Source organism: Fonsecaea multimorphosa (genome assembly GCF_000836435.1).
Source record: "Fonsecaea multimorphosa CBS 102226 unplaced genomic scaffold supercont1.9, whole genome shotgun sequence".
In the NCBI taxonomy this organism is placed as follows: Eukaryota; Fungi; Ascomycota; class Eurotiomycetes; order Chaetothyriales; family Herpotrichiellaceae; genus Fonsecaea; species Fonsecaea multimorphosa.
Genome location: NW_015971643.1, coordinates 514,223 through 540,194, shown reverse-complemented (window position 1 = coordinate 540,194; position 25,972 = coordinate 514,223). Strand labels below are relative to the sequence as shown.

Below are 25,972 nucleotides of genomic sequence, written 5' to 3'. Positions count from 1 at the left end.
TGTAAATCAGATACAAAAAAAATAGTAAGCCGCAGGCCGTTCCAGAGACTGGCGTTCTGGATCACCACATCACCTGCAGTAGGTGGCAGTAATCCAATGCACGGCGCAATATTGGCGGAGGAGAAGGCTGCCGGTGCCTACTAGGTAAGTTTGCCGCGCCCCAAATGACCTAAAGCAATAGGCGCTGTTCAGGACTTGTGCATTGAGACTAGTGGCTGCCACAAAGCCTAAGAAGCCCATGGCTGCCCCAGAGGCCGTGCTTAAACATGCGGCCCGCGCCCGGGATCACTTTCTCTCTAGCCTGGGAGCCTGTTAGCAGAGTCCGACTTGCTGTGACGAATCCGAAGCTCCACCTAGACCCAGTGTCGCAAGATCTTGGAGTTGGAGTCTCCTCGCCTCGTCGATTGACGTGGTCGACCAAAATACCACATTTTACCAGCCACACAGATCATGGGTCCAAGGTACGGGTTACTTATCCTTCCTTCACTTTCCTGCGGCTGTCAGTCTATGGTGTTTGCTTGACGTGTTCTCTTTTTCTTGTACATACCTAATGACATTATTCAATTGAGGCTTCAGGCCATCTTCTGGTGCCCCATTGTTGTTGTGCTACAATCTCTCCTCTCCATCCCCATGTGAACGTGTCGGGAAAAGACATTTCGTATCCTCTTGAACTGGACCTCTCATTTCCGCCATCGCATTGGACGAAGACAAACGACGAAGACAAACTTATCATACGCATCAAGCTCTTGGATGTCATTGTCCATGGCTGCCTCCGTTACCTGCGTACATCTCTAGGCCACTCCCCTCCGCAAGCTTGTCTCTTCTCGCAGCCTCATCCTTGATCTCGACCCTACCGCCATGGCTACATCCATGAACCCCGTTGACCTTTACCACGATCCGGCCCTCGATTCCCTGATCGCTCAAAACACCGCGCGCAGCAGAGAAAATGGCTCAAGTCGTCGGTACAGTGGAGGCCCAGGCAGACGTCCACTTTCTCAGAACTTGGAAAACACAGTACAACCTCTCCCTGCGGCGCCCGAAGTGCCTCGCGGGCCACCCATCTCCTATCGAGGCTTTGGCCAAGGTGCGGATCCCGGCCTGCAGCGATCCTTCTCCCAGAGAGCCAAGGGCAGACCATTCCACAGAGAAGCATTTGCAGATGTGGAGGATGAATACCCCGAGGAAACTGCCAAACCTAAACAGCGCGTAGTATCTGAGCCAGTACGCCGGGAAGCTATGCCCACTGTGTCTCGAAAGCCAGCGCCGCCTGATGGTTTGCGACTGAAGACTGCAGATCTCAATGGCTCGAGCGCTACGGAAACACCAGGAAGAGACATTCAGTCAGCCCGCGAACCGTCCGCAAAGGAGGCAAGGTCCAATCAACAGCCTCGTCGGGCGTCTGACAATTCCCGCCGTGTCGACGAGCCGGTATCAGCTGTCAGCAGATCGAGCGCATTCCGAGATGAGGCTCACAGAAGGGATTGGGCCCCAGATCGTTCCCCTCTACAAAAGCTGGAAGTCACTCTGAATGATATTAGCAAGGAAGAAAAGCGCGCGAGGGTACAGGAGGCTGAGATGCTACTGCGAGAGCGCGAGTCAAAACCGGCTCGAAAGGCTGTAGAATCTCCTCAAGAAACTGCTCCGGTGTCCCTGCCCACTGCTTCTGCCAGCAGGTCTGCGCCGAAAAGGGAGCAAGCAACCGATCAGGAAGTACCAACGCTAGAAGATGCGGGTTTGGTTCGAAATCTCAGCACCACTCAGCGGCAGCGGTTGCAACATAGCACAACTGTGGACAATCATCGACCTGACGTACGAAGCCTCTCCGGGGAAGGCCACCCAGGTTTTGAGTACACCATCTCCAGCCCACTGCAACCGGCTCATGTCGGTCAGCGCCGTCAGCCAAGCAGCAAGTATCGGCGAGTCAGTAAGCCTAGTCAAGATGGTCCGCTCGACGCACCTCGCGCAGTGCCTGAGGAAGTTGCTACCAAGGCAGACAGAGTTCGATCTGGGAAACAGCGTGAAGTCGCACCGATGGGCGCCGAAGTCGAAGCTTTGGATGGGCAAGCGCCGGCTCGCACCACCGAAGCCCAAGCACCCTCCATTCCGGCTCGGGACGACTTTTTAGAGCGGCAGAGGAACGCGTCTCATAAAGCAGCCTTGGAGAAACTCACTGGGATGTCAGATTCCGTCAAACTTGGGCGAGGAGGCTCAGCGAGACTCCAAAAAGCTCCGGCAAGGGATGTGGATGGAAGGATCGCTTCGGCTAGCAGGGTGCCAAGCAGAATACCCGTGCCGACCTCAGCAACAACAATCCAAGCTCGCAGACAAGAACAATACAACCAAGATGCCGCCGGTTTGAGAAATGAAGTGTTGCAGGTACAGCAGCGACCACAGACACCACCGATTGGCCTTGGGCTTCAATCATCACCTCACCCAAGCAGTCCCCAATCCCCTCCAGCGAAGCCGATAGATGTGATACGTCAAAGACAACGAAAGTCTAGCGTGTCATTCAAAGAGCCGCTCAACAATCGACCTGTCGATGAATGGAAAGAGGCCGGGACAGCAAGACTTACAGCCATCGACTTCTCCACTGAACCCGTAGCCCCCGCGGACAGGGGCAAAGCTTGGTGGGAACAGGCGGCGGCTTCGTCAACCCGCAGACGCAGCAGCAGCAGATCGACGAAGGTAGCTGACCAACCTGCTGCTGGAGATCATATCGACGATAGAAATGCTGAGTTCAAGCCACAACTCTATCTGCGGTGCGGGCCTTTACTTCGCTACAAGGGCATGAGAAGACAGAAAGATGAAAAGGGGAAAGAACGTGAATTCTGGCGAGGGAGTGTCCTTATCGTGACTCAAAATTCTCATTCTTCCTACGATCCGACGCCGACTTTACGTCTGTTTTGTCAGCCACAAAAGTTGTTACCACCTCCGCCTCATCACGTCACTGCAGATGAGCTTCAACCTGAATATGTTGATCCGATTGCTGGCTTAACGAAGCTCTCAAGGACTGGGAGGGCTTTGTATGTTCGGCCCGTGGACCATCTGGAAGAGGGCAAGGATTTGTCACAGATCGAAAACGATGACGGCCTCTTCGAAAGCTCTCCCAGCCCGCTGGAGCATAATGGACCCCAGGGACTAGTTCCATTCTCCAACAACCGCGTGCTTGATACGGACGGGGAGAGATTCGGCAGATATCAGGAAGTAGCGGGAGCGCGACTTTACGCAGATCCAGACCGTGATGTGACCTTCTGGCGATTTAATCTCGAAATCGAACTCGCCGATGAGCAACAGCATATCGCTTACCGCATCAATCGTGGCCCGGCCGTCGGTTTCTGGGTGCCTGCTCGAGGTCAGACCATGCACATAATGTTTCATTCTTGCAATGGGTTCAGCCTCTCCGTTAATCCAGACAGCTTCAGCGGACCTGATCCGATGTGGAGAGACGTCCTCAACACCCATCAATCAAGCCCATTTCACGTTATGATAGGGGGCGGCGACCAGATATACAATGACCGCGTTATGATCGAGACCGAACATTTTGGTGAATGGACCAGGATGAGGAACCCAGCTCATAAACATCACGCTCCGTTCACACATGAAATGAAGGAAGAACTCGAGAGCTTCTATCTGAACAGATATGCCATGTGGTTCTCTCAGGGTCTCTTCAGCATGGCTGCTAGCCAAATCCCGATGGTGAATATCTGGGACGATCATGACATTATCGATGGCTTTGGTTCCTACCCAAACCATTTCATGGAGACGCCAGTATTTTCTGGGATCGGTAATGTTGCATATAAATACTACATGCTATTTCAGCATCAGAGCGTCCCCGAGGAAACCATGGCGCATGAACCTAGCTGGGTTCTGGGCCGACAGCCAGGGCCTTATATCAAACAACTTAGCAGAAGTGTGTTTATGCATATGGGAAAGCATGTTGCATTTCTGGGCCTTGACTGCCGCACGGAAAGAAGGCGCAATGAGGTGTTGAGTTTGACCACCTTAGATTTCGTTTTGGACAGATGCCGCAAGGAACTCATTGAGGGAGAGACGAAGCACCTCATCGTATTGCTAGGTATTCCCCTTGCCTACCCTCGCCTGGTTTGGTTGGAAAATGTTCTCACTAGTCGATTCATGGACCCTGTTAAGGCGTTGGGAAGAGCCGGGATCCTAAAAGGCGGCTTTCTCAACAAATTCGACGGGGGCGTCGAGATACTCGATGACCTTGATGATCATTGGACTTCAACAAACCACAAACATGAGCGCAATGACTTGGTGAAAGACCTGCAAGACCTTGCGGCAGAGAAGTCCTGTCGCATCACCTTTTTGAGCGGCGATGTCCACCTGGCCGCAATTGGCCAGTTTCACTCAAACCCGAAGCTGAAGATCCCCAAGGACAAAGATCACCGATACATGCCAAATGTGATTTCTTCAGCGATTGTGAATACACCTCCGTCGGACATGCTCGCCGATATCCTGAACAGGCGGAACAAGGTGCATCATTTGGACCACTACACAGACGAAGACATGATTCCTATGTTCACGCATGATGTGAACGACAAGAAACGAAACAATAAACGACTATTGCCCCGACGCAATTGGTGTTCGATCCGGGAGTACATTCCAGGCTCAACCCCTCCACCTTCAGCATCAGAAGATTCGGCAGTCTTCGAAGATGAAGACCTGGAGGAAAGTCCAGGACCTCGTCCTCGACGATTCTCCTTCAGCAAGGCAGATGTCAATCCACGAACTCTGTTCCGCCGACTAAGCTCTCGGAACGCGCCTCCCACTTCGTATCGCGACACGATATACGGCCAAGGTCGTTCAGCGTCTCACGATGGAACAACACAATCCGAAGGCACTACATTGGTTCAGAACCGTAGTGCAAGCGGCTCTCGACAAGCCTCGAGTGAATTCCAGGCTCTCCCACAGAGGCGCGCTTCTTCGTTGGATCACGTTTCTTCTGGCGTGCCAATGCGGCCGGGCACATTCAAACGCCGTCCGACCAATTTCTCCGAAAGAGCCGCTAGGAAAGGGAACGTACCGGCCGTCGACGCTGAAGGTAATGAAATTGATGTCAACGATCATGTTAATCTGGAAGGAGGTCTCGATGTGGTCCTAAATGTTGAAGTCAACCAAAAAGACCCATCCGGAATTACGACGCCTTACAGGCTACTTGTCCCGGCTCTTTGGTATGACGGTAGCTCTGATCGCGAGAAGCTTGACGAAGCCAGTGGGATACAAAGGAAACCGACACTCTTGAATAGGTTCGGCATCGGTGGGAGAAGACCCAAAGCCCCTGGGAACCGAGAGGAAGATTGGGATCAGGAAGAAAGCGAAGACGATTACGCAGAGAATACATATGCTCCAAAAGCAGGGGCGGCACCTCGGCGAAGATTTAGTCTTTTCGGAAGCCGCCGACAAAAGAAAGAAGATGACCACAGTGATGACGAAGACGACGGCGAAGTCCAGCCTCAAGCCCAGGCCACGGGGATGGGACAGTCTCAGCAATATCGAGCAACCAACGACGCCTCGGGTCGTAACCCAGTGTCAAACCCCCGAGACGCCGATTACCAGTTGTCGCACAACATGACTAGCCCACCTAACCACGACATGCTGTATGACACAGAAAATCGGCCCCCAGCAAGTCATAGTTTCGAGCCCGGTGTTCACGCAAGCGCCCGACGCTCCTTAACAATATCTGGTCGTGGTATTCAGCCCGAGGGGGCACGAAGAGCAGTCGGAAATGTCGGCGACAACTCCTCTGACCAACAGCTGTCTTCCGTCCAAGCAATGGGAAGAAGCCAACCTCGTATGTCTCCGTCGTCAGCAATGCCCATGACAAACGCCTATGGAGGTGGGGATATACAACGTCGTCTCAGCAAGCAGGAACGCATCTTGGGCATTTCGCCTTCTGAACCGCAACCCAATGGACCTCCACAGCAATTGAGAGGCAACGGCATTATCGGGAGGGACTTCAAGCAAGCCAATGAGTGGCCAGAACATTACGAGGCTCCTCCACCGAGGGGCTACTCTGGAATAGAGGCGTACAAAGAGCCAAAGCCACGACGGACATTCAGTCTCAAAAGAGCGCGAAATTGGTTCGATGGGAGACCTCGAGAGGAGGAATATGATTGAATGCTTATACGTTTGAAAACAAGCTACCCTGCAGATCTGAGGGCGTTGGCGGCCTACTCGGTAACCCCGAACTGGGACTTGTTTATCGCATGTCAGTTCAGGATATCACAATAAGTGAGTGGCTTAGGTATGTGCGAAGCCACGTTGCAGGAGCCTCTGCAACATTGCTTGGGTTGGTCTATTTATGCACCACAAGGCTATCAGCGGATTTTCTTTTCGTCCCATGGTCTAAGCGTTAACAAATTTCGAGGATCTAGCGTTCGAGCTCTGCATCAACTTGGTTTAAGATTCACTAGAGTATTCAATTCATGAGGACATGTGTCACCTCCCTTTCACAGGCTTATTGAGCTCTACTCGTCACTAGGAGGTCTGGTCTAGCTTTTCTCAAATGAGATTCCCAGAATGCCACCCGCTGAGAGCCCACCCGCTTCCTACTTGCAAAGCTTCATTAGCCAAAGCTGGGAAGCTTCTCGCATTGAGCGGGGCTGCTACAAACCAACTTGGGAAAGCTTCGATACGGGCTGCCTGGGCGTCCGTGCCTTATCCGACGCGAGATCGCGTCTTTGGCCGGAATGAATCTCAGCTTTCCTTCTAGTTCTGGTCTCTTTGCCAATCATCCATCCTAATGAGTTCACACGGCCGCCTCGTGCAGGTGCTCTTGATACATACGAATAGGATCAATCACGCGGCGGGGTCTCGACCTCGATTTGTGTGTACAGCTGAGCCTGCCCCTCGTTCAGTCACACGGTAAGGTGTCAGAGGCAACCAATGGCTGGCAGCTCTTTCAGCCAGCCATACAGACACCCTTCATGTTAAGGCATCCATTTTGCTGAAGCTGAACTTTTCGACAGGATGGGTGGCAGGTCCCCTGTAATGCTGATGGAGTTCCAGTCGTACAAGCCGCCCTCTTTCTCGGTTCAAGGCCTCGAGTCACTTTTCAGCATGGTTCGAATGTATAAAAAGCCTCCTTCCTCGCCTCGGCTGAGTGAGGAGTGCTACAGAGGCCCGTTGGAGCGTGTGACCATATCGAGCCTTGCCCGTCAGCCCAGCCTGAAATCTCACAGATAGATTCAACATGGCTGGTCGTCCACCAGCAAATTACAAACGTCTTATTGTGGTAAGTTATTGCCCTGGCAGTATTTTTCCGTGGCTGGATGCTCCATGTATACCGGGCTTTCATCATTATAGGATAGGCTAACAGTTTGCAGCTGTGCGACGGTACTGCCTCCTCCCCTGCAAATCTCTGCCTCAATAAAAGGCATTTTTCACCCGTTATGATTTGCATCTAGCGTGATCAAGCTGTCTACGATACAGTCTAAATCGAATTTGAGGCTGAGTTTTATTTTCTGTAGGAACGTGGCAGAGCATTTTGAATGTCAGCAGTCCTAGCCATCCAACCAACATTGCCCGCTTTGCTAGAGCCATCAGTCCGGTCGCTGTGATTAGGGAAAAGGATGGTAAGGAACGAGAGGTCGAGCAAATCGTCTACTATCAACCTGGTGTTGGGTCAGGAATTGGCGACCAGATCCGTGGCGGTGAGATATTACTCCGTTTCCCTTGTGGCATCTCAATCATACTCATCTTGCCCCCTCCCACATCTTTGAGAAATAAGGTGTCAGGACTTGCTTTCTGTTTCTCGGGAATCTAGGTGGGCTGGGTTTCTAACTGTCCATTAGGTGTCTATGGGGCTGGGCTCTCTGCCAATATCCGGGCGGCTTATGCTTTCCTAGCACACAATTACGATCCAGATCCTGGAGATGAGATCTTCTTCTTTGGCTTCTCGCGCGGTGCCTACACTGCCCGCTCCATCGCTGGGTTAGTGGCCAAGCTTGGACTTCTCACAAAACGAGGCATGGATTGGTTCCCTCAAGTCTACGATGAGTACTACAAGGATCCGACCAGCAGACCTGATTTCGACTTTTCTCCAACCCTCAAAAATCTGATCGGCAATGACGTGAACGAAAAGGCAAAAGACGCCATCAAGATTCTAGGGGTCTGGGACACTGTCGAGTTCCATGCCGAGGGATGGGGTGGTGAAAAGATCGAATTTCACAACGCCGAGTTGTCGACCAGGATCCAATACGCATATCACGCCCTTGCGCTGGACGAGCGTCGAGTCCCCTTCATGCCAACACTGTGGCAATGGCCGCGAGACCCAAACAACGGCTCGCAATTGTACCAGCCAACGTCTGACGGTGCAGGTCTTCAAGTGATGAAGCAGGTCTGGTTCTCTGGTGTCCACAGCGACATCGGTGGCGGCAGATATGACCCGAGGGGCTCCGACATCTCACTGGCATGGATGCTCGCCCAATGTTCCAAGGACAAGAAATTGGCCTTTATAGACGAGGATCCTGAGCATATGGACGACGCAGCAGAGTTCTACCTTCTCCCGGACCGACTCAAGCCGAATCCCAACAAGCACTGGAATCAACTGGGAAACAGGCTGGTGCCAGAGCCCAGCGCAGGTCTCGTCGGCGACCTCGAAGACGCCGTCGAAAACATTGCCGTCGAAGATCGCAAGGCCTGGCCCATGGCCAACACGTTCGAACGGATCCATCGCTCGATCCACGACCGCAATCTCCACCACTGGCCCTGTGGCATGCTTGATGGCAGGGACCAGGACGGCCTTTGGGCGCTGGTCACCCCGAGCAATTACGGCAGAGCTCTTCCAGAGTTGGAACGCGACGAGGTGGCCGATGCGATTGAGGACAAGTATCGTGGAAGAATCCGTGCAGCGCCGGGATCCTACGGCGGTCCTGCTATCCCGAAATTGTAAGATGGAAAGAGTAGAGTTCGTGGTGGTCTCTGGTCCTAATTGTGGTGAATCTGTTCCACACATCTACAATGAGGCTCTACTTGAGCGTGCTGAGGAATTCTATTCCTTTCTTCCCATGATACCTCCGAGCAGCATATAGTGTCGGTTGACAAACTTCTTCATACTTCTTATGTTTGGAGGGAAGCCCAAACTCACTGGGATGATGTCTTTTGTCGGATCAACAGCCTTCCATCATGAGAGGGCCGATGAACCATATGTGGAAAGGTCCTTCTAAGAATCTGCTGCCCGCGGCTGCCGTTAAACGTCGTTGCGCAAATGATCAGCGTGATAAAACTTTTCGCCAGCGGTTGTGAGGAAGCATTCATCTTTTCTTTTCATCGTCCCCAAAGATGCAGTACTGACTTCAACATTGAGTAATTTTGCCAGTTTTTATTTTTTTCAGTCGTCATGGGTCGTTTGGTAAGGGCAAAGAAGCTGAAGGGCCAGCCTGGAACGAAGCGAGACACGCAACACCCCTCGGTATCTCAGGGGCGCTAGAGCTTGGGAAGCCGGGTGTCTCAAGCCTTGGTCGTTCGGGGGGCCAGACCCCAAGTCGTTCGTCAGGGGCGTGGCGTCGTGGGTTTCACTTTCCCCCCCGCCCGGGGAAACAGGAGCCAGGACTCAGGTTACTGAGGCCAATCGCCGGTGTTTGGCTGATTAGGTGAATAGGCGACTCGAATGGGGGAGGAGGTGTGAGAGGCTGAGTCGGTCGCCTACCGACCAACGCCAGGCGCCTGATCAGATGTCGGCGTGTCTCCTGATCTCGTCTCTTCTCCCTCTTCACGCTTCGACAGAATTTCTTCTTCTAGAAGCTACAAGCTTGCGCAACTCTTCTACGTCCTTCACCTGACCAAGTTGTGTCACCACATGGCGCAAGCCCAGACGCCTCAGACCTACGAGGTATACGATCTGGACGATGATGCGGCCTTCAACGTGTGCGAGGCGAGGCTGAAGCAGGCTGGGACGGAAAACTTCATCGTCAGCTTCGACAGCACCGAGGCCAAATGCGCCGTCGACATCAGCCGGGACGGCGCCCTGGAGTGGCTGCAGCAGCCTCACCGTCGCAGCGGGAGTCAAGCCTTGTGGTTGAACTTCTGGGCCTCGGAATCGCAAAAGCCCATCATCGAGGAAGTGGCCAAGAAATACGATCTGTCCCCGAGACTTGCCGGCCTGCTGTGCCAGGCTATTACTTCTCCAGGCCAGACGAAAAGTCATGTCACGTCTTCCACAGGCAGCGACACCTCGCGGACTTCCACCTCTGCTCCGCTGCACAAGAGCCCGAGAACACGGACGACGGACGTCGAGAAAGGCGTGCCCCTTCAGCCCACGGCCGTACAGCAGCAACAAGCAATGGACCCGCGGGATCTGGAAGGCTTGACGTTTGGCACGGTAGTGAGGAACCTGTGGCACTTCTGCTCCGTCGACTTTGGCCGCCGTTACATCTACATCGGCTTCAATGCTTTGTACTCGCTCCCGAAGGCCAAGAAAGACACAGCAACGCCACACGACGGTGCATCTGCCGAAGATGCTGGCAATACGACGTCTGGAGGCAATAAACCACCTGGCCAACGGATCTGGTCGTCTCTGCTTATATGTGATGATGGAACCGTCATTTCTGTGTTTGAACGTCCCAATCCCAGTGAGCCGCATCTCATTTCTAGACGCAATGTTCTCAATGTCTTCCAGTGCCTCTCCAAGCAACACACCCAAGACAGCTCGCGAGATGCCCTGATGAAGGTCCGCGTGAGGTGGAACGAGTATTCAAACAACAGCACGACCGGCTACGACCCAAAAGAGGCGGCGAGCCTCTTGTTTTATTACCTCTTCGACGACTGGGAAGGGACTTACAGGTTGATTGCCCGCCTTGACCATCCCTATCGGAGGAGATTGGAAGAGATGCAACAGCGCATGTTCAAGGCGGCTGACGTATCTCACGTCAAGGAGGTCCATGAAATTGGGACCCAGCTGACAGTCCTCAAGCTCATGTACGAGAGCTACGAGTGGATCGTGTCTCGCCTCCTTCACAGCCAACGATTGGTAATGGATGCCAACAGCCTGCTCCTGTCACCCCGGGGCACATTTCACGACCAAGACGTCAAGCTGGGGGGTCACCAAACTCCCGCTTCGCATTTTGCACCGTACGAAGAGGGCTTTTTGGCGGATGATTCAAGGTCAAACGTGAAGTTGAGCTTTTCGGCCGTGGCCCGCTTCGAGAGACTGCTCGGCAGGATTCGACTGTACGCGCTGACTGAAATTGACGAATGCATCAAGCAGAAGGAGTCTCTTGTGCTTATGGTAGGTGTCCCCAGGTCGCGGTCGCTTTGATACCTTCCACTAATGCGATGCAGAACTTCAACTTGGTCGCCTTGAAAGAGTCCCAGGCCGTGGAGAGGCTCACCAGAACGACGATTTTGCTGGCCAAGGCAACCATTTTGTTCCTCCCAGTCAGTCTGATGACGGGATATTTCTCTATCCAGCTTCCCGAAATCGAGAAGATTTACACCCTCAAGACGTACTGGCTCTGTTTCCTGGTCGTCAGCATCCTTTCCGTCCTGTTCCTGGTGCTCTTCGGCATCACCACCCACACATTGGAAGGCCAAACGGTCTATCGATCCATCACAAGCACAATCGGGAGCGCGATCTTCTCCGCTGCAGGCAAGAGGAAAAAGAAAACGCAATAAGTTTTGCTGTCAACCAACGATCATCCATTCTTGACAACCAGGGGCATCATCTCTTTCTTGGCGCTATCCCACTTATACGCTCCCCCCTCTCCGACATTATATCGATAGTAGTTTTCCGTGCCAGCAGGGATCAAAGCGCGACGCAAAGTGATGTTGATTCGACCTCTGTCAGCCTCGGGGCCCTTTCGCTTCGGAATACTATGTAACCAATTTGACTGTGTCGAGCCGCGCATCAGAATCATATCGCCACTGGCCAGCGGCAGCTTGATGTCCTTGGTCTGCAGCTTCGGCTTGCCGTCCTTGGGAGGCTTATGCTTCATCAGGAAATCTCTTTTTGCTCCTAGCGTGAATGATGCGATGGCTGGCTCGGGACCAAGAAACCGCTCATCGTCACTATGGAACGAGATGCTGTCGTTTCCTGTTGCATAATAGTTGACCAAGCAGAAGTTGTACTTGGTGTTGGTGTTGGCTTCAGTCACCCGGCGAAGGAGGTCCAGGCACTCCGGGATCGGCCGTGGTTGGCACCTATACTTATCCCTGCGAACCGTCTTGGAAGGGTCTGAAGCCTCGACGATGCGCAGGCCGTCATCTGCGAAGCGACTCGTCTCGTCGATCCCAAAGACCGTGGTGAATCGTGGCGTGTTGATGAGGGTCTCTTTGCCGAACCGCTTGATGGTGTATTTGACGCGGTAGAAGAAGAGCTCGGAGCGGAAGAAGTTGAAGAGCTCCCTTTCGATTGACTTGGGGATAAACGGTTGGAAATATATCAAGTCCAGGTGTTGTTGGTCCCTGATCTCCTTGCCTTGGGCGGTGACTAGCAGTTCGATTTCCGTTGCGACATGACTCGGCAGGTGAGGAATCGGCCAGGGGTATGTGGGATGGTTTGTCGTCTTGGCTATAGACCTCGGGGAAAAGTCGTTTTCTGGCGGTCCTTGTAGAGGCTCATCGGCGCGTGGTTTCTTGTTCGGCGTCGAGGAGAAGTACCCATCGAGAGTGCGCTTCGCCATTGTCTAAGAATGTTGCTTTTACAATTATTCTCAGCCCCGAGATTCAAGACAAGACCTCCAATCCCCGTGGACTTGGTGGACTACCAGACAAGTAGGAGAATCTGGACAAGGCGAAGAGAGACGACCGGCCGTGGCGGAGGAGCATGTACTCCGTACGAGTAGCTCTTGTATCGACGACGTCATGATGCCTCCACGCGACGCGTCCTCCAGCCGCGTACAGAATACGACCACCAGGTGGGATAGGCATCGCCAACAGATGGAAATGACAAGGGCCACATAGCCAAAAGAGTCAACGCAATGCATCTGGTGGGCAGACCAGCAGTATACACTTATCTAGAACATGTAGCTGGAGAGGGTGTCGCTGGTTCCATCGAGCGGGGTTCCGTTACTTAGAACAGCAAACTCATCCAGGCCCCAAATTCTCCCGAGGCCCTTTCTTCTTGATATCTCAGACTGCTTAGCTCATATGAAATATCAATTTCGCTGAATACAATCGCCATCACTCCCCCTCAAGCTGAATATATATATATCTATCAGCACCGTCTCGCTGCCACAATGGGATTCGAGCCCGAGACATACTACCTCGGACCGAACAAGCACTGCCCCAACAACGACATGCCCGTCCTGATCTATCGCGACTGTCTCCCTCTCCCACTCTCCGAAGCCAAGACGACGGAATTCCTGGAATCGCACGCCTGGGAGAAGAAAGGCACCTGGGGTCACATCTCATATAGGCATTTCCATCCCAACACGCACGAGTGCTACGGTAAAAAGGCCTTTCTTCCCCCTTCCATGAAAACAAAACGCCTCTTCTTTCCGCGCGGGGTTAGCTAAATTTCGGGAAATCTCGTCTGTAGGGGTCTTCCAGGGCGAATCGAGGATCTTGGTCGGTTGCGGCACGAACGACGACACGTCGGGCGGCAAGGAGATTGAGGTGCACGCTGGAGATGTCATTGTCCTCCCTGCCGGGACGGGACATTGCTCTCTTCAAAGCAGCGCCGATTACAGGTATATTGGCGTTTACCCAGAGGTAATAAAGCGAGACCGTCCCACCCCTATCCTAAGAATTTTGGTGGGAAGATCTTTTGTTTGGTTTTCGTTTACTCACATGGGTGTTTTTTTCAGGGAGCCCCGAAATGGCGTAGCGAGTTGGGCAAAGACGAAGTTGGGGACGCCTTCAGACAGGAGATCCAGGGCGTGGCTTTGCCAGCGCAAGATCCGGTCAATGGATCAGAGGGACCGTTGTTGAGGTTGTGGACGAAGACATGATGGTGCTTGTATCGACTACATGGTAGTAGTTGTGGCTTCTGTGCGTGGCTTCTGGACCATATTGCATGATACGGTCTTTGATTCTCCGTATTGCTTCAATCACACTTTGCACTCTACCGTATTTCCTAATAAAGGTTAGTGCCTTGGCATCCAGATTGGAGCAAACCCAGCATTGCCAGTGACTCCCTGTGCTGCTACTTGCAGATTTTGGGCTTCAGAACGAAACAGAAGAGGCTCCCTATCGCATGGCAAGCCTGCTACGTCGACTCCTCTCGACCACACCGCCAGACGTGTCCAATGCCACAACCAGAAGGATGAACCTCAACTCCGCAGACCTGCCCAAAGTTTTCCTTCCGCCCGTGAACCGGTCCATGCAAACGCTGGACAAGTCCTTTTTTCGCAAAACCGTGCCGCTGGCGGCTGCCACCATCTCAGACGTCAGACAGATCGGGGCGATCAGGAAGGAGCTCGAAAAATCTCAAGACTTGCTCCGCATCAGTCCGATCAAGCCTTTGCGGGACGATGACTCGGTGCCAGGGGCAAAGTGCCTCTTGCTCAGGCCGGAGATTGACGCGAAAAGTGCGTTACCCATCTTTGTAGCCTTGGGTACGGGGAAGGACTTTGCTGACTGACGGGATTGGGCAGAGCCGAAAACATGGTCACAGACTATCTCGAAACTGGTGGAGGACAAACTTGCCAGCTTACGGCCCTACGATCTGACACTCACATACGACGTCTGGACTATGCGTACGTGAGTGGTCAGGAATGACCTCCGTGATGTCGTACCCGAAATCTAACTTGTCTCGCTAGATAATATTCTCGAGGCAATTCTGCCTGAGATTCCCGACGAGGAAAAGGAAACTCCTGCAGGGTTTGCCCAGGTCGGCCATGTTGGTGCGTCTCCCTACACGTAAACTCTAGAGCCTTGTGCTGACCATTCGCAAGCTCACATAAACCTGCGTGAAGCATATCTTCCCTACAAGTATATCATTGGGCAAATTTTAGTCGACAAAAATCCCAATATTACGACCGTGATCAATAAGACGTTCGACGTGGGCACCGAATCCGTCTTTCGAACATTTCCCTATGAAGTCATCGCCGGCCCAGACGACCTCGATGTTACGGTCCACGAATCTGGCTGCGAGTTCAAATTCAACTTTGGCAAAGTGTACTGGAACTCTCGGTTAGGTACTGAACATGCCCGGCTTTTTGAGCAGTTCGAAGAAGGCGAGGCTGTCTGTGACGTGATGGCGGGTGTAGGGCCTTTCGCCGTGCCGGCCGGTAAACGCAAGGTCTTTGTCAGAGCCAACGACCTCAACCCGGACTCGTACCGAAGTCTTCAGGACGCCATCAAGTCGAACAAGGTCAGCGACTTTGTCTCGGCTTCCTGTGAAGACGGTAGGGACTTCATTTGGAGTGCAACTAGAGACTTGCGATACGCGCCACGAGAAGTCCGATTGCCTTCGAAGTTGAAGATATCGCGGAAACTGACCAAAGAAGAAATGCAAGTGCTGCGTAAAGAGGCCGATGCAGCAGCACAAGTTTTGAAAGAACCAAATGTGTTCTCTCGCTATGTCATGAACCTACCGGCCAGTGCTATCGAATTCCTCGATGCCTTCCAAGGCCTCTATCACGGTCGTGAAGCCGAATTCAAACCCCACACGTCAAAAGCTTTACCGTTGATTCACCTGTACTTATTCCAAGCTAAGCTTGTTGCTGAAGACGAAGAGACCCAAGAGATCTGTGAAAGAATCTCGAAGCATATCGGCGCAGAGGTCAAGCTCGACGATCCGGAGCTGGATGTGCAGGTTCGATTTGTCCGACTTGTCGCGCCGAAGAAGAAGATGTTCTGCGCGAGCTTTCGGATACCGGAGAGCGTTGCATTTGGGCAGCCTTGATGCATTCTGTCAGCATTTCACCGGAATCACTCTCAGACACTACGAGCTGTCCTTCGTGGCTATTACTGGCTCGTACTCACCTCCATCCGTCATCGGCCTTTTCTCAGCACTGGCGACCATCGTCGTAAACATATCAAATACAGGCTCTGATCTCGGTCTTGCATTGTCTCACTACTTGTGCACACAATCAACATACTGCTAAAAGAACCGATGTAGGGCAATGGTTGAATCCTCATCTTCCTTCATTGCTGGGCCCTCGTCCTCCCATTTAAAGGCTGCTGTGGTAGAGTCGAGGTCTCTGACAGCGGGATAAGTGTGCCGCGTTGAGGAGAAGGTCCAGACAAGCTGTGGAATAAGGATCCGGTCTCGTTCCAACAGGATCGGTCGACCTGTTCAGTGGGCGAAGCTGGCGGGAAGAATTCATCATCTGATGTTGGGGAAGACGGTATATAATCAGGCCAAGTTGGCGAAAAGGTGGCGCGAGTAGGAGTAACTGACGACGTCGTGATTTGACTCGGTACAGACCGAGAGGGGGATTCGCAGTCTGGCACGACCGGCGCTGATATGGTCGAGGGGTCTTGGTCTTGACGGTTGGATGAATCTTGAGTAGAGGATACAGCTGGGCATTGTGTAATGGTACTAGTAGACGCTGAGATTGATATGGTGATGATGATTGAACAGGGCTCGGAAACGTCGATCCTGTAGTGATGGTGTCGGCCCAGGGTCTGGCACGCTCCTTCGCAGCTCGAAAGGGACATTGTGGCCGACTTTGTAGAACAAGGCTCGGAGGACGCGATATCTGGGGAATTAGGCTAGGCAAGCAACCAAGGACAGAGAGAGAGATCCAGCTACTTGTAGGGCACGATACATACACACGTACCTCTACTCAGATGTGAGAATATATACTACCCTCGACCCACCACCACCACCATCACCACGACCTCCCGAACCCTTTCTGTATGACTGGGAAAATGGAGCGTGACGAGGATTCAAGTCCCAAGTGATATACGCACGATGTAGATGGATGCCTATATATGTGACACGGCCCGGGATAGCTTGACTGTTTGACTAACTAATCAAGTAACTCAATGATCGACTCACTGACTATGTGACATAAGCAACTCACGGACAGAATTGTTGCTGGGCCAGCTTCAAGGGTTTGAAGCTTCCAGGCTTACCGAGAACTCAGAACCAGCCCCGACAGCGCCATTCAATCCAAACACGGGGGGAGGAGTGAGATCGCCAGGGTTAAGTCTACAAGTCGAGCAAGATAGCCATATGATCTACATACGAGGCACGAAGGAATGTGCTGAGACGGGGGTTATTAGATATATATACATAGATACTCTTAAACACTGGGTACATAGGTAGCTAAGATACGTGTAACTAGTAGATGTAATAGACCTGCCTACCTAGGTAGGTAGGTAGGTAGGTAGGTAGGTAGGCAATAATTAGCCAGCCACGCAATCCACAAAAAAGATCCTAAAAGTCCCACCCACGCACCAGGGGATCTCTATACCCCAAGGCTCCGCTCATCATGAATCGCTCATCCGTCCTGCCGGGGCTGCATCTGCTTCTGCTGCTGCTGCTGATACTCCCACTAATACCGTCTCTGCTCCTGCTGCGTCCCCGCCGTCGCTCTGCCCACCCGCCCCACACACCGCTGCAGTCTGTGGCTCGAGGTCCAGCTCTGGTGTTGTCCGGGTTCCTTGTCCTTGACATTGAGCGGGCTGTGCCGCGGCGACGGCTCTGACTTCGATGCCGGCTTCGACTTCGACTTCGACGGATACCGCTCCGGATTCGACTCCGGCTTCTGCTTCGACTTATACTTGTGAGGCGCACAGGCGGCGGCGAGAGTCCGCTGCGGAATCCGGGCTGCTCGCCAAACAGGCCTCGACGACGCGGTATCAGCAATAGTGGTGGAGACGGAGACCGAAGCCGGCCACCACGCGCAACGCCCTCGTCCGGCGCGAAACGCACCGTCGACCTTGACCGCGATCGCTGACGCTGACGCTGGTCTGTCGCAGAACGATCCCGCTCATATGACCTCCGACGGTGGGGTTGGTCTTCGTAGAAACTGTGCGGGTGTCTCGACTGCTTCAGAATCGGCGTCGGCGGCGGCGGAGGCGATGGGCTTCGACTTGCGATGATCCGCGACGACGACGACGACGACGGGAGAAGAGATAGTGGCGAGGGAGCTGGGGATCTCGGACGAGGTCGACGCGTGCGGATCACGGTCTCTTCCTCCTCGCGCACGTGTCGTCGTCCATCGGACAATCGCGTGGTGGTTCTGGTATAAGTCGTTTCCTGGTTTTGTTCGCGACTGTTAGAGGAGATGAAAATGTGTAACAAAACATGAGAACAGAGTATTCAGAACTTACGCGTGAGCTGATGGGATTGCGCATGTTGAAAACACTCTCCTTGTCCAGGTTCATGCATTCAATAGATCCCTGTGCCTCGTCCCCCCTGCCCGTGAGTATTTTGGGGGTGAAATCTTGATGCTCTTTGAATCGACCGGTGCTCAAGTCCCAAATGGCTCAACCAATCCGGTCTCGGGGTATATTGCGTTCCAATTCTTTGGGTTTGATAAAGTGTTGATAAGTCGAGGAATAATCCTGGACAGGGGACAGAGAGGTAATTTAAGCCCATCTGGGCCGGACATATCATCACTGACTTGTCCTGCTGTGACTCGTTCCGCCATCACGAACACATTGTACGTGTCGACACATCTGGGCGAGAGAGCAAAGTGACAAAGTCTGACACCCAGGGGGCCCACACCTGTAAGTGACCTTCGACAAAAACAAGTTGTGACAATAGCATCAAACGAAAGACTGGGGAGAATAGGTAAAAGAAGATGCAAACACACGACAGCCAGCAAGACGTAGGATAGGAACGATAGTCTTGGAATGGAATCATGTCTCGCTATCTTCGCAAGTCTTTCGAACCAAAAGACAAAAAGAGGACTTGTATTCACCAAAAAGGCCTTGTATTAACTGCTCTGTAACATGATTCTCAATACTTCTCCCTTCGTGGATCAAACCGCGAAGACGGCTGGCTGAGATTGTCCTCTTAACGCAGAGAAACCGAAACACGAATCGATCCACTTGGTGGCAAAGATGACAAAATGCTCACAGAGAGAGCCATGGTCCCAACATAACCAAGGGCCGTCGAATGCCAACTGCGTCACTGGTCTCGGGGGCATGAGTGGCTTCCATTCCACTGCCTCTGGTGTTGCCTGCATGGCAGACGCCGAGTGACGCTCCTGGCCGAGTAGCGACGGCGCTTGGGGCGGTCTGTAGGGCTCGATCCAGTATGGATGGATACTCGACAGCGACTGCCAGGAGGCGGAAGAGACTGAAGTGCTCAAAGGCCGCCTAGGATTTTGTATATTGCGTAATGGGGACTTCGAACGTGGATCAAGCCCTCCTCTCAGTCTGGGTGCTGAAGAGGAGTCACTCGGCCAAAGCAGCCTGGGAGGCTCATTCCAGCCAGGGTGAATTGTTGAGAGCGACTTCCAAGAAGCACCAGAACTGCAGGTGGAAACCGAGGACTGTAAACTCTTCGTCTTTGCAGATAAAGGCGACGTCAAGGGTGTCTCCGTTGCTTCGGTCGTTGCCGAGGCTAGGGAGCCGTAGGTAAGTTGCTCTGCACATGCAGGAAGAGCTTCGGGTTCTGGTTGCGAATCTTCGAGCAATCGAGAAGAGCTCCTCAAAGACTCAGATTTGAGGGTCCCTTGCGGTTCCACGGAGCAGCTCGACTTGTGCACGATGGAGGCCATATCTGCAGTTCTTGCTGTTAGAGTGGGATAGAATATTTTTATTCGTTTGGTCGAAGATGTGGTCGCTTATGTAGAAGGACACGGTTAGAAAATGGAGGGAAACGGAGTGTAGAAATAGTCGGATGCTGGTTTGCAATGCTTCATTGTCATTGAAGATTTCTCACTCATCCTTCCACTCCAGGTAGTGCTCGTCCGTTTCCTCATCAAACGTATCATCCAAGTTTAGCGAGCCGGCGCGTTTGGGCCCGCTGTAGTCTCCACAGATTGTCCGACTATGATATTTGCGTTAGTGGGAGTTGCTCAGAGAGATCCTGTGTTTCGAGAATGTCACATCCTTCCAAGTCACCATTGAAGGCCATTCTGTTAAGCCGCGACGGGTCACATGTCGCATAACCCAGAGCGTAACCATCGGAGAAGCCTGCCAACTTTTTCTTTATGCTTCATCAGCATCTCTTGGAGAAGTTGGTTTTGCATGGATGTTTTTGTGATGTGGGCACTGTCGTTTGCGTCTTAGCATTGCTTCCGTCGTCATTCGTACGACGCTGTAACAGGCGACTGCGGCGGCGCAGTAATCATATGAGATGACACCTGCCAACTGGTTTGGCTGGACAGCCATACTCCAAAAGCTCGCAGAAAGCCATGGGCGTTTGGGAGAATCAAAGCTGGGCCTGCCTCTTCAACCGCTGCAACTCCCTGCAGATGCCCTCCAACTCGTCCTCGGTAACGACGCCATCCTCGACCTTCTTCTCCAAGCTTGGAATCAGCGCCTTTGCCTCATCCGAGCAAGTGGGCACCAAGCTGCCCAACTGAGACTTTTCAAAGCGCTCCAAGTTTTCGCCATATGAGTTGATGATTCCTTCCACCTGTTGCGCCTCCGCCAGGTCCTTAAAGACTGCAAAGATCTCCAAGTAGTCGCGTGTCTTGGCGGTGACTTCGGTCTCCTCGAAGCCACCTCCTCGAGCCGCTCGGGTTGCGAGAGTCTTTTGCAGGATGATGCGCGCTTCGGAGAGGTTGAGCGTGACTTCGTTCTGGAATTCGCCGAGTTTGAGCACGGCTCCGGCTTCGAGGTCGGATGTTGCGGTGGGCGCGACACGCGAAGGGGCAGCGTGAGGCATTTTGTGCACGGCAAATGAAAATGTCTGCAAAAACAAGAGACCTCAGGCTGAAAAGCAAGGGATAATCAAGTTGGTGATGGAAGTCGGAAAATCAAAGCGGCGCGATGGAGGCGGGCGCAGTAGCGCAGCCTTGTCGGAAAAACAAATAGTCCGAATAACCCCTAATAGTGCGAGGCTGAGGAGTCAAGGATCTATCCAAGCGCAGTCTACAAGACGGAGAGCGTTTGACGACAACCAGATTTATTCCCAAGTCCTCTAGCGACTGGATTACATCTACTGACCCGGTCACAAAGCGGTATCCCATTTGATTCATCCAACCACATCCCTGTAAAGGCCGTTGGCATGTATCCATCAGTGTATCTCCAGCACACGGAGGTCATTAATTGTTCTACAGCACCCATGCACCAACGCCAGCTGCGATCAACAGACCCTTGGCGACCAAGAGAGAGCTGGCGTCGCTCGAGTCAGAGAGTTGGCTGACACCGGTTTGTATAGACGAAGAGTCGCTGCTGGTGGTGGTCGCAACAGAGCTTGGAGTGCTGTAAACCAAGCCATCGGTAGGGGTCGCATAGATGTAGTTGGATGTCGTAGTATCATAAGAGGAGCCTTCTGAGGAGCCGCCACTGCCATAATCGCATTTCCCGAGAGTGCTCGAACATGTATATCCTGCGTCACAGTAGTCTGGCAGGGCCGACACGTTAGCTGCTGGCCTTATAGCCAAGAACGTCACAAAGGGCTGCAACTTACATCCTCCAGCGCAACAAGATTCGCCGGCGTCCGGATCATAGCACGAATCTGTGCCGCAAGGGATATTTCCGTCACCGTAGAGATCACTGCAGCTAGGTGTGGTGGAGTTGCCGTTGTCACTGCCGCTCGAACTTGAGCCATCGCTGGGGCAGGTATCATACGAAGGATCCGATGGATTGTAGCAGTGGTATCCATCCGGGCATTCAAGATAACCGGGGCCAAAGCATGACACACAAGTCGCTCCGGTCTGGTAACAAAGGTCGTCGACGCCGCTGGTACTGGTTGAAGTCGGTGCCGATGCAGACGCAGTAGAAGTCGTAACGAGCCCGCTGTCGGAGCCGTCGGAACCGTCGGAGGAGCAAGAATCCAAGCCATAGGTCGCATCTCCAGGCAAGTAGCAGAAGATGTCGCTTCCGGGGCAAAGTGTATAACCGGCTCCGAAGCATTCTTCGCAGGTTCCTACGCAGCGCTTCTCTAGATCTCGCCGCGACATGAGCTTGCTGGTGGATGTTGGCGTCCTGCTCCGGCCCTGGCCCGGGAGACCTTTGAAGACAGCATCCCCTTGGGCACTTGCCAGAAGTATGAGCGAAGAGAAGAAGAGGGCTTGGGAGAAAAGCATATTGGCGGCTCGGAAAAAAGAACTCAAGAGGAAAAGAGTGACTTGAAAGAGCGACTGGAATGTAACGAGCGACGAGAAAAGACCAAAGGCTTTGTTGGAAAGAGAAAAGCACTGAACCAGAAATATTCGTCAGGTCGAAGGAGGAGGGCTGCCGCTTAATGAAATATAGCTGGTGAGACTAGACGCAGTCTCCTCATCCACCCAGGAAGTTCGAATACGGATACGTCCCTTTCACGCAGAAGGGACCACCCTGGTCCATGTTCCCTACCTCTTGAGCCGCTCAAGTTCAGACCAACGTTCTTCGAAAGTGGCTTTGGCGCGCCAAAGGCAGCTCACGTGCAAGGCGATTCGCTATCGAAAGTATTGTAGTTCTTTCTTTGATCCAGAAGAAGGGATTCTGAAGAGCATCTGGCTGGGCAATGGAAACAACTCCGACGAGTATTCAGCCCAGCAGGGTCCCGTAGGGCAGACTCCGCGCATCGTACCCGTATCCTGTAAAGAACCAACGAAAAGAGGGCATTAAAATTTGAAGGGACGATCGCTGCTAGCCTCTTCTGTAGGCGCAGAGGCCGGTGTCACATTTCATAGTACCGAATAAGAGGGAGAAGGGGAAATGAAGCCGGTCTGGGAGAATGGCAAGGGGGAAGGTTTCTGGGCGCAAGGCTTGGCAGTTGGGGGCCGAGTTTGTCCAATTTGCAGACCGATGCTTTCCTGAGGCTATTATCAATGGGAAATTCAGTATATACCTGAATATATTATAATTATATCTTCAAAACAAGCCCTATGAGAGGCGTCTTTCAGTGAATGAAGGCCCAACTCGACAAGTGCACATCAGTATTGGGTAAGAGAAAGGGGTATGCTTTGCTCTCCTCTGACCCAGCCTCGCGGACCTTGCCATAAGGCTGACTGCAGCTCTTCCTCGCCGCTGCACCCTGCAAGGTACGGGTGGAGAGCGGGGCTCTACTTCACGGGAAAGAAATCCTTTTTCTTTTGACTGGGTTGCTGTTTGGATTTGGCAATCCACTTCGGCGACAGGAGACGTGAACCACATCACTCCGGCGTCTGTTGACAATGGGCGATATATATTGAGTGATGCGCCGCCCAGACCGGTTCTTACAGCAGGGTCAATATCAGGCCAGGTTCTGAACGAGGTGCACATCCCTAACATATCACTGGCTGATCTTCAAACTCTTGAACTCCTGGGTCGTATTCGTAATGGCGATTTCCACGGGTAATCTCTCCATGCTACTTGCACCATAGAAGCCATGAATTCCCTTGACACGGCTGAGCACATATTCTGCATCCTTGGGCTCAGCTATGGGGCCCCCGTGACAGAGAATAATGATTTCGGGATTGATCTTGGTCGCGGCGTCCCTCATCTCCTGAATCAACTGGACACAGTCATCCAAGGTCTTTCCAGTCTTTGCACCTATACTTCCGGAAGTGGTCAAGCCCATGTGGCACACCAACACGTCCGCGCCGGCCTTGGTCATCTGTTCAGCTTCATCGACGTTGAAGGCATAGGGCGTGGTGAGGAGGTCGAGTTTGTGGGCTTCCGCAATCATCGCAACCTCCTTGTCGAACCCCATGCCCGTTTCCTCGAGATTTGCTCGGAAGGTGCCGTCGATGAGACCGACGGTGGGGAAGTTCTGAACACCGCAGAATCCCATGCTTTTCAGTTCCTGGAGGAATGAGGGTATTATGCGGAATGGGTCCGAGGCACAGACACCAGCCAGGACTCCGGTTTTGTTGACTACGGGAAGGACCTCCCTCGCCATGTCGACGACGACGGCATTGGCGTCTCCGTATGGCATGAGGCCCGCAAGCGAGCCCCTCCCAGCCATTCGAAAGCGACCCGAGTTGTAGATGATGATCAGATCGCCGCCGCCAGCCTCGATGAACTTGGCCGATAAGCCGATGCCTGCGCCTGCCCCGACGATCGGCTTGCCATTCTTGATCTGGTTCCTGAGATGGGAGAGGACTTCGGCTCGTGAGGATGGGGGTGCCATCGTTGAGAGTATGGGTGCTCTGGGGTAGATTCACTTAGCTTGGGCTCATCAGTGCGAGTTCGTTCTCGTACTCGTAAAACGTCATCGTCATGGTGGTGGTCAGTCGTGTCAGTGTCCAACCATCTCAACCATGCCAACCATGCGGAGGTGGTGGAGAGGGGGCGGGGATTTTAAGCGAATGATGGCGCAGATGGCGATGGTATCCGAAGCCCATGAGGAGGGGCAGCGCATGACGACCAATGCACGGGAAGCTGATTAGACTCTGGTGTACTACAAGCGACAGCCTCTGTGTCGAAAGACAACCTCTTCGCAGCACCCGCAGAAGCTTCTTCGGACCCAAGCTTCTTATCATGTCCCTTGGTGGATAGCCTCTTCCGCTTCTCCTCTCGACCTCACGACGCCCTTGAGCTTGCTTCTCTATCCCATTCCACCATGGTGAAACCTACCGTGCTCATCGTCGGTACACCTGACACTAAGCTCGATGAAATCCTCTACCTCAGAGAGCAGATCCTAGCCGAGGGAACGTGCAATACCAAGATCCTCGATGTAAGTCACAGCATATCAGCCAAGGTGAGGCAACCTTTGGACAGCCTCCCGTCGGGCGAGGTCATTTCTCCTCTTGAAAAGCACAGCTCCACCTTGAAGGAGCTCTCGCGCGGCGAGTACATCGACAAGGCCATCGAACTATGCACGCCGGTCGTCAAGGACCTGGTCTCCAAATCAGCCGTTCAGGGTATCGTCTCTGCAGCCGGCAGCAGTGGCTCGTCGCTCGCCACGGCCTTGATGCGTCATGCCTGTCCGGTCGGGTTCCCCAAGCTGATGGTGTCGACCATGGCGAGCGGCGACATCAAGCACTACGTCGAGGAGACAGACATCACCATGATGTACAGCGTTGTTGATATTGCCGGGGTCAACTCGATCCTCAAACGTATCTTGTCCAATGCCGCGGCCGCCATCTCCGCCATGACAGTCTCGTATGCCAAATCCCTCGTCGACACTTCCGCGCACGCCGCCAAAGGCAAGCGCATCGCCATTACAATGTTTGGCAACACCACGCCGTGTGTTGATGCGGTGCGCCACATCCTCACCTCGGCGCCGCACGACGCCTCCGACTACGAGATCTACGTCTTCCACGCGACCGGCTCGGGCGGCCGCGCCATGGAACGTCTCATCGCCGAAGGCCAGATCGACGCCGTGATCGACCTGACCACCACCGAAATCCCCGACGAACTCTTCGGCGGCGTCCTGACCGCGGGGCCCGACCGGCTCGAGATTGCCGCGAAAAAGGGTCTCCCCATGATCGTCTCGGTCGGGGCGTGCGACATGGTGAATTTCGGCCCCAAGGACACCGTCCCCGAGAAGTACAAGGACCGCAAACTGTTCGTGCACAACCCGGCCGTGACGCTGATGCGGACGACCGCCGACGAGAACAAAAAGATCGGCGAATTCATCGTCCGGAAACTCTCCACCAACGCCACGAACCCGTCCTCCATCCGCGTCCTGATCCCCGAGAAGGGGGTGAGCATGCTGGACGGGCCGCCGGACAAGCCGTTCTACGACGAGGACGCCGACAAGGCGCTCTTCGACACCATCCAGCAAGGGCTCGAGGCCACCGAGATCGAGGTCGAGAAGCACGACCTGCACATCAACGACGAGGCCTTTGCGGGCCACGTGGCCAGCGCCATCCTCGAGGTCATGGGCGTCACCCAGAAACACTACCGGCTGGCCAACGCGCGCCGGCGCAAGTGGAGCTTCGACCACGGCGCCTCCGTCATGCTGGCCAGGCGGAGCAGCCAGATCGAAATCCCGGATGCTTGAGCAGCTTTGCATACCTAGCTAGCTACCCAGGTATGCAACGAGTCCAAGGTCCCATCCTTTCCTCCTCTCTCTCTCTCT

The 25,972-nt window shown here is 53.4% G+C and overlaps 11 protein-coding genes across 11 annotated transcripts; 6 read left to right on the top strand and 5 right to left on the bottom strand.

Annotated features, from left to right (window-relative positions):
• Positions 1-858: 858 nt before the first annotated feature.
• Positions 859-6,138, top strand: Z520_05360 (uncharacterized protein; the record flags this gene model as incomplete). Its single annotated transcript, XM_016775863.1, has 1 exon — positions 859-6,138. The coding sequence occupies one exon, from the start codon at positions 859-861 to the stop codon at positions 6,136-6,138; it is 5,280 nt and encodes a 1,759-aa protein (XP_016633022.1).
• Positions 6,139-7,213: 1,075 nt separating this feature from the next.
• Z520_05359 (uncharacterized protein) lies at positions 7,214-8,914 on the top strand (the record flags this gene model as incomplete). The annotated part of the gene is made up of 4 exons (XM_016775862.1): positions 7,214-7,255; positions 7,347-7,356; positions 7,491-7,673; positions 7,815-8,914. 4 exons carry the CDS (start codon positions 7,214-7,216, stop codon positions 8,912-8,914), a joined length of 1,335 nt encoding a protein of 444 aa, XP_016633021.1.
• A 906-nt stretch (positions 8,915-9,820) lies between these two features.
• Z520_05358 (uncharacterized protein) lies at positions 9,821-11,634 on the top strand (the record flags this gene model as incomplete). The annotated part of the gene is made up of 2 exons (XM_016775861.1): positions 9,821-11,248; positions 11,302-11,634. The coding sequence occupies 2 exons, from the start codon at positions 9,821-9,823 to the stop codon at positions 11,632-11,634; spliced, it is 1,761 nt and encodes a 586-aa protein (XP_016633020.1).
• A 20-nt stretch (positions 11,635-11,654) lies between these two features.
• On the bottom strand, positions 11,655-12,641 carry Z520_05357 (uncharacterized protein; the record flags this gene model as incomplete). Its single annotated transcript, XM_016775860.1, has 1 exon — positions 11,655-12,641. The coding sequence occupies one exon, from the start codon at positions 12,639-12,641 to the stop codon at positions 11,655-11,657; it is 987 nt and encodes a 328-aa protein (XP_016633019.1).
• A 555-nt stretch (positions 12,642-13,196) lies between these two features.
• Z520_05356 (uncharacterized protein) lies at positions 13,197-13,910 on the top strand (the record flags this gene model as incomplete). The annotated part of the gene is made up of 3 exons (XM_016775859.1): positions 13,197-13,407; positions 13,499-13,671; positions 13,767-13,910. 3 exons carry the CDS (start codon positions 13,197-13,199, stop codon positions 13,908-13,910), a joined length of 528 nt encoding a protein of 175 aa, XP_016633018.1.
• Positions 13,911-14,155: 245 nt separating this feature from the next.
• Positions 14,156-15,808, top strand: Z520_05355 (uncharacterized protein; the record flags this gene model as incomplete). The annotated part of the gene is made up of 4 exons (XM_016775858.1): positions 14,156-14,489; positions 14,556-14,657; positions 14,721-14,804; positions 14,856-15,808. The coding sequence occupies 4 exons, from the start codon at positions 14,156-14,158 to the stop codon at positions 15,806-15,808; spliced, it is 1,473 nt and encodes a 490-aa protein (XP_016633017.1).
• A 2,038-nt stretch (positions 15,809-17,846) lies between these two features.
• On the bottom strand, positions 17,847-18,213 carry Z520_05354 (uncharacterized protein; the record flags this gene model as incomplete). Its single annotated transcript, XM_016775857.1, has 2 exons — positions 17,847-18,131; positions 18,190-18,213. 2 exons carry the CDS (start codon positions 18,211-18,213, stop codon positions 17,847-17,849), a joined length of 309 nt encoding a protein of 102 aa, XP_016633016.1.
• A 2,029-nt stretch (positions 18,214-20,242) lies between these two features.
• On the bottom strand, positions 20,243-20,701 carry Z520_05353 (uncharacterized protein; the record flags this gene model as incomplete). Its single annotated transcript, XM_016775856.1, has 1 exon — positions 20,243-20,701. The coding sequence occupies one exon, from the start codon at positions 20,699-20,701 to the stop codon at positions 20,243-20,245; it is 459 nt and encodes a 152-aa protein (XP_016633015.1).
• Positions 20,702-21,089: 388 nt separating this feature from the next.
• Positions 21,090-22,067, bottom strand: Z520_05352 (uncharacterized protein; the record flags this gene model as incomplete). Its single annotated transcript, XM_016775855.1, has 2 exons — positions 21,090-21,382; positions 21,449-22,067. The coding sequence occupies 2 exons, from the start codon at positions 22,065-22,067 to the stop codon at positions 21,090-21,092; spliced, it is 912 nt and encodes a 303-aa protein (XP_016633014.1).
• Positions 22,068-23,236: 1,169 nt separating this feature from the next.
• Z520_05351 (uncharacterized protein) lies at positions 23,237-24,076 on the bottom strand (the record flags this gene model as incomplete). Its single annotated transcript, XM_016775854.1, has 1 exon — positions 23,237-24,076. The coding sequence occupies one exon, from the start codon at positions 24,074-24,076 to the stop codon at positions 23,237-23,239; it is 840 nt and encodes a 279-aa protein (XP_016633013.1).
• A 432-nt stretch (positions 24,077-24,508) lies between these two features.
• Z520_05350 (uncharacterized protein) lies at positions 24,509-25,894 on the top strand (the record flags this gene model as incomplete). Its single annotated transcript, XM_016775853.1, has 1 exon — positions 24,509-25,894. One exon carries the CDS (start codon positions 24,509-24,511, stop codon positions 25,892-25,894), a length of 1,386 nt encoding a protein of 461 aa, XP_016633012.1.
• Positions 25,895-25,972: the final 78 nt, after the last annotated feature.